Here is a 6,305-nt window from a genome sequence, read left to right on the forward strand (position 1 = left end):
AGTGGCCACCTATGTCAGTTCAAGCTGATGACAGTATTGTCATCCAAATATTTGTTTAATGACTGTTTTGATAAATGTTTCTTTTCATCAGAACTGTGCCTTTTAATTTTGACAACTCCCTTCTTCCCCCATGGTAAAAAAAAAAAAAACAACCCTAAGAAGGCTTGGATCTGGGGAGCTGGGGGGTTTTAGGTCTCTTTTGTTTTACTTCTCCAGGGAAATGCAGGGAGAAGGAAAAGAAGACAGACAGAACATGTTTTGATTTTGGAAAACTGGACTATTTTTCTCTTTTTCTTTCTTAAGAGCTGTAGAAAGAGCAATAGAAACATCGCTGGCAGTATGAAACAGTTTCACTTCTGTTAGAAATTGTCATTGGAAACACGTAAAATTTTTTGTTTAGCTCTGATACTTATTGCAATATATCTAATGGCTGACCAGCTTTGTTTCTCATGGTTCAAAGATTACTTCAGTACTTCCCGTAAATACATGTTTTGCCTAATCTTGATATATCTAGGTATTCCTAGAGTGATCTTCAGCATGGATTCTGAACTGAAATGTAAATTTCTGAATAACTTTGTTTAATTTCTATTATTTATTTAAAAGGAAGTATAAAAAAGCAGAGAAGTACTTACTCTTTCTTTTATTTTCTTAAACAGTGAATACGGCAACTACATGTTTCCCTCAGTTTTTACAAAAGCTCTCATGCACATACATGCTTGCCACCTGTTTCATCTCTGTGCATGATGTCCAGACTGGAATTTGGGGGGCTTGGGTCCATTGGTTTATTTTGCCAAAGCCAGGGTTAGCATCCTCCATTGAATGTCTACATCTCTCATGCCTTCCCTGCTTGCTCCTCCAATCTCTCCATTAAATTGCCCTGCTTTGGTAAATTTTTGCCTGCTAAAGCACTTCTCTAATTTATGGCCCACATTTCTTTAAACTGTCATTGCTATCTTCAGTGTGAGACCATTTCCTGGTATCTTTATGATAATTGTCTCCAAAGTTATTGTGTGATATGTTTTTTACTGTATCTGCTATTTCTTACATAATGCCCTGAACTGAAATATTAAGAAGTATTAGCTCTAGCATTTTTTAGCCACCTTTCTGTCTATATCAGATCATACTCATCATAACATTTTTAATTTAATTTTTTATCTGGATTTATCCAAGATGTTACTGAAAATTTCCCTTAGAAAAAAATTTATTGAGGATCTATATTCTATAAGAAGCCTGCATAACATTCACCAGTAATATTTTTTGCTTTTAGCCCTTTGCTTATCATAGATATGTTTGAATGCAACATAACGTGAAGACGTGAGTGGCCCATAATTTCCAGAAACAATTAGGTAGGGTTCTGTTTCTTACTGAAGCCTCTTTTCTTTTCCTCCAAAGATTGCAGAGCTTCATAGTTAGCAATCCTTTCTGTTCTTCTTATTTTCGTTTTATATATTTTATTTCATTCATGAAATTTCTTCCGAAGGACGTAAATTACCACTAATATAGCAAAAAATCCCAACTGATTGTGTGCAGATGAAAGACCTTGTTACATACCTACACCCTGATTTAGACTAATGGTGGACTAATTTTAGGAGTCTCTATTTTATTCAGCATTGTAACATTCTGCCTGACCCTTTCTCTAATGCCTTAGCGTTTCGCCAGCACTGAATGACTTCTGAGTGTTAAGGAGATATATCACCATTTCCTTTGATGGTTATTTAAAAGAGATTCTGCTTTTATTGCCTATTCCCATCACAGGAATCATAGCACTCCTTACCTCTTTCTATGTCTATTCCATTTTCATTTAACTCAAGATGCTTCTTATTTCCTATTTTTCAGCTAGCTGTTAAGGTATTCGTTAGCACTAGTGCCTATCTTGGTTCACCTTCTGATTTCATGAGAGAAGAAAAAATACATCTTCTGCCACAAAGACCTTCCCTGAAAAGAAGGTTGTGTATTTCTGGATTGCCTACAACCTTCTTGCATGCCTCCATTTACTGGTCTACAACAGGGGAATAATAATGCTCACCCAGGACTTAATTACATATTGTTGGAAACATATTCAAGACATTTGGAGAAAAACTGACCTAGGACTCTTCTTCCTCTTTTTTTTTTTTTGCCAGGTACCTAAGTGCCCTCTGTTAGCTAATTTCTTGCTGGCCCTAAAACAGTTTTCTCTTGTATTCCTTCTCCTGAAGTAAGGGACAAGTGTCTGTTTAGCCTTCGTAGACACATCTTTGTTCTTTCGATACAATGATACTTCATTGTACAGCGTCCTCTCTCAGGACTTCCAAGACTTCTGCTTTTGCCAAAAGTAGGGTAATTAAATTGCCTCATTAAAACGAGGCCCTTTGACTCTAAAGAAAAAAATTTATTGAGGATCTATATTCTATAAGAAGCCTGCATAACATTCACCAGTAATATTTTTTGCTTTTAGCCCTTTGCTTATCATAGATATGTTTGAATGCAACATAACGTGAAGACGTGAGTGGCCCATAATTTCCAGAAACAATTAGGTAGGGTTCTGTTTCTTACTGAAGCCTCTTTTCTTTTTCTCCAAAGATTGCAGAGCTTCATAGTTAGCAATCCTTTCTGTTCTTCTTATTTTCGTTTTATATATTTTATTTCATTCATGAAATTTCTTCCGAAGGACGTAAATTACCACTAATATAGCAAAAAATCCCAACTGATTGTGTGCAGATGAAAGACCTTGTTACATACCTACACCCTGATTTAGACTAATGGTGGACTAATTTTAGGAGTCTCTATTTTATTCAGCATTGTAACATTCTGCCTGACCCTTTCTCTAATGCCTTAGCGTTTCGCCAGCACTGAATGACTTCTGAGTGTTAAGGAGATATATCACCATTTCCTTTGATGGTTATTTAAAAGAGATTCTGCTTTTATTGCCTATTCCCATCACAGGAATCATAGCACTCCTTACCTCTTTCTATGTCTATTCCATTTTCATTTAACTCAAGATGCTTCTTATTTCCTATTTTTCAGCTAGCTGTTAAGGTATTCGTTAGCACTAGTGCCTATCTTGGTTCACCTTCTGATTTCATGAGAGAAGAAAAAATACATCTTCTGCCACAAAGACCTTCCCTGAAAAGAAGGTTGTGTATTTCTGGATTGCCTACAACCTTCTTGCATGCCTCCATTTACTGGTCTACAACAGGGGAATAATAATGCTCACCCAGGACTTAATTACATATTGTTGGAAACATATTCAAGACATTTGGAGAAAAACTGACCTAGGACTCTTCTTCCTCTTTTTTTTTTTTTGCCAGGTACCTAAGTGCCCTCTGTTAGCTAATTTCTTGCTGGCCCTAAAACAGTTTTCTCTTGTATTCCTTCTCCTGAAGTAAGGGACAAGTGTCTGTTTAGCCTTCGTAGACACATCTTTGTTCTTTCGATACAATGATACTTCATTGTACAGCGTCCTCTCTCAGGACTTCCAAGACTTCTGCTTTTGCCAAAAGTAGGGTAATTAAATTGCCTCATTAAAACGAGGCCCTTTGACTCTAAAGTCCGCCAGCTCTCTCAGGGAAACCTTTCTACCCTCTCTCTGACAGACCATCCCATCAGATCTTTCCCCTTTCACACCACTTAGTTCGTTACCCATCAGTATTTCATGTACTTTACAGGTAGTTTACTCCAAGCCCAACAGCTCATGGGACACACAGCCTGACCAAGAGCATCCTGAAGCAAAGGCACGGTCTGGATAGCAGCAATCCACGCTACCCTTCCCGATGACAGAGGGCTCTGGGGATGTTGCTAAGCACACCTATGAGTGCATTAGAGAAGCAGAAGACAGCAGGCAGAAAGCAAGAGGATTATCCAGCACAAAGAGGCAGCACACGCCATCCCAAGTCAAGTTGCCTGGCTCTTCATGGTACCTCGCTCACCCTTCCTGTGTGCTCCAGGCCTGCTTTCTCTTTTTGTTGTATGCCCGTAGGAAGTGTGGGCTCTGCAAGGCAAAACCCGCTCCTCTTTGCTCTGCAAAGGAACCCGCACCCCTTATGCACCCCTCTGCCTTAAGTCAAGGTGAAGGAGCCAAAAGTCTCACACGTGTCTGCAAATGGTAATATTAGGACATATTTTGTCACTGTTATGTGGGAACACCCCATACTGCGGATACAAAGGTTGGAAATCAGCTACCACCTGACCAGCCCTTCCCGGCACCCCGCTCCCAGCCCCGCTGCCCTCGGCTGCCCCGCACCCCAGAGAGGCAATGGCAGCCCCCCGGGGCGGGGCCGCCTGCACTCACAGCACACAGAGGCAGTAGACTCCCGGGATGCTCTCGCTGTCCCGCAGCAGGTAGCTGCCATCAGTGCCCGCCGCCAACAGCAGCTTCTCCCCAGCCTCACGGGTGATGCCCCCATGGTAGATGGGCAGCGCATCCATGCTGGGGCTGTCTCCCACTGCAGGCAGCTCTCCCTGTGCACGGCGCTGCCTCCAGCTGCTCCTCAGACGTGTGCTCCCCTCAGCGTCTCCGTCTCGGTGGAAGATGTAAACAGGATGTGTTCACACCTCTGAAGCCTCCCCACAGGGCGAGACAGCACTGAGGGAAGAGTGAGGAACGAGCACAGCTTTCTTGGGGTTTTTTTTTTCCTTTGCCCCTTTTTGTTTTCCTTTTTCGCAGGCTGTAACATCCTCATGGCATCACAGCTCGCGCAGAGGTGTCATTTCACAGCCCACCCTTGCCCATGTGGCCCCCCGCTCAGCAGGGACGTGACATGATGAAGTGCACAACGGCCGCGGGGCTGATGGCCGCCCTGGGTCGGGGCAGGGAGGCCAGGACTGTCAGCGGCTGGGCCAGGCGCTTGTCTCCTCTGGCGTTAACCCAAGGGGGGGACAAAGAAAGGCGAAGCAGGACCCCAAAGGCCCTCTGCAAAGCAGGGTTTATTTTTTAACCTCTTATTTTTAAAATCCCCGGGAGTGAGAAACTAGAGGAAGCAAGCTGGCCTCACTGTCCCCGCTTCACCAGGCCACTCGCCTCAGGCCGTGGGCGCCGAGCACGGCCCCTGCTCCATGGCAGCTGGTCCAGAGCCCACAGACACCAGGCCCCGGCTGATTTACCTCATGAGTGGTTATTTTCACAGGCTTTGGTGGTGTTTAATCACTGTTAATGTCAGGGGTGCTCATTATTTCTGCTTGGAGGCAGGCAACAGCCTCGGCACAGGCAAGGAGGCCCCTCACATCCTTGCTGACGCCATCGGTGCCACTGCCGCCTTCGTGTGGTGCGCAAGCGGCAAGCCAAAATCCAGAGACATGGCTGAAAAAGCCATTTCTCTCACCTGCTGTGGTCACAGACATTTCCTCAGTATGCTTGTCACTTGAAAGCTCTTATACGCACGTGCTTGCAAATGCATCTGTTTGCAAACAAGCTGAAAATGTGCTTTTATACCCCCATAGATATTTCCACCCATGGAAAAACTGAGCATGTTTCCTGGTGCTGAGCGGCACCGCACAGCAGTGACAAGGCAGCACTGCCCCTGTAGCCATGGCCACCGGGCCAACCCCTTTGGGCTGCAGCGAGCTCAGGGCTCAATTCATCCCTAGCACGAAGCCACTGTACTCCCCTGATGAGGCACGTTCTCACACTTGGGTGTCTGAGTAATAACTCACTAAACTACAACAATAAGTACGGGTCATGCTTGTGATCGATTTGTTTTAAATTGAGTTTGCTAGCAGGACAGGGCAGAATGAAATCATCTCACCCAGAACACGATGTCCCGGTTGAAGTTAAGGATGGGTGAAAAAATAGCTCTCTAGATACACACATTTCAGGAACAAAAATTAAATTAAAAAACACCAAAAATAAGGGCTGCTTTTTTTAAGTTTCAATCAATCAAAATGTTTTCTCTTGATTGTTTCACCGTGTGTCTTTCATTTCTGACCTTTAATATAGTTTTTCCTTGAAAATATTTTTTTCGAACTAGCTTTAGCTTTTCCTTTTGAGGGATGGGTATTTCTGACCAGCGAGTCACAGGGTAGCTCGGATGCGGGGCACTGCACCCAAGTCACTGACAGCAAAGCCGCAGCTTTCGGAGGCACTGTAAGCCTTTTGCCCCGCAGGGAGACCCCGGTGAGCAGCTGCCTCCCTGCCCGGCACCTGAGGGGCTGAGAAAGCTGCAGAAAACCTCAGCTGAAGAGGGACTGAAAACTTCCACCACCGTGTTTATGGCTTTTCTGTATTGTTACACAGGTGTTCGTTACCCCGTTTACATGAACCTGGGGACTCAGCTATCCTGCTCGTTTTTTTAAACCAGTTGTTAAAGTGTTTGCACAAAAAGGTAGAGCTG

The 6,305-nt window shown here is 43.8% G+C and overlaps 1 protein-coding gene across 1 annotated transcript in view; it reads right to left on the reverse strand.

The window, feature by feature from the left end:
* SH2D1A (SH2 domain containing 1A) overlaps window positions 1-4,404 on the reverse strand; it is a 16,898-nt gene extending 12,494 nt beyond the window's left edge. The window contains exon 1 of the mRNA XM_009275291.2: window positions 4,268-4,404. Within this exon, the coding sequence (XP_009273566.1) occupies window positions 4,268-4,404 (137 nt within the window). The remainder of the gene's footprint in view (window positions 1-4,267) is intronic.
* Between the last annotated feature and the right edge of the window lie 1,901 nt (window positions 4,405-6,305).

The sequence above is a fragment of the Aptenodytes forsteri genome, unplaced genomic scaffold (assembly GCF_000699145.1).
Source record: "Aptenodytes forsteri isolate BGI_AS27 unplaced genomic scaffold, ASM69914v1 Scaffold143, whole genome shotgun sequence".
Lineage (NCBI taxonomy): Eukaryota > Metazoa > Chordata > Aves > Sphenisciformes > Spheniscidae > Aptenodytes > Aptenodytes forsteri.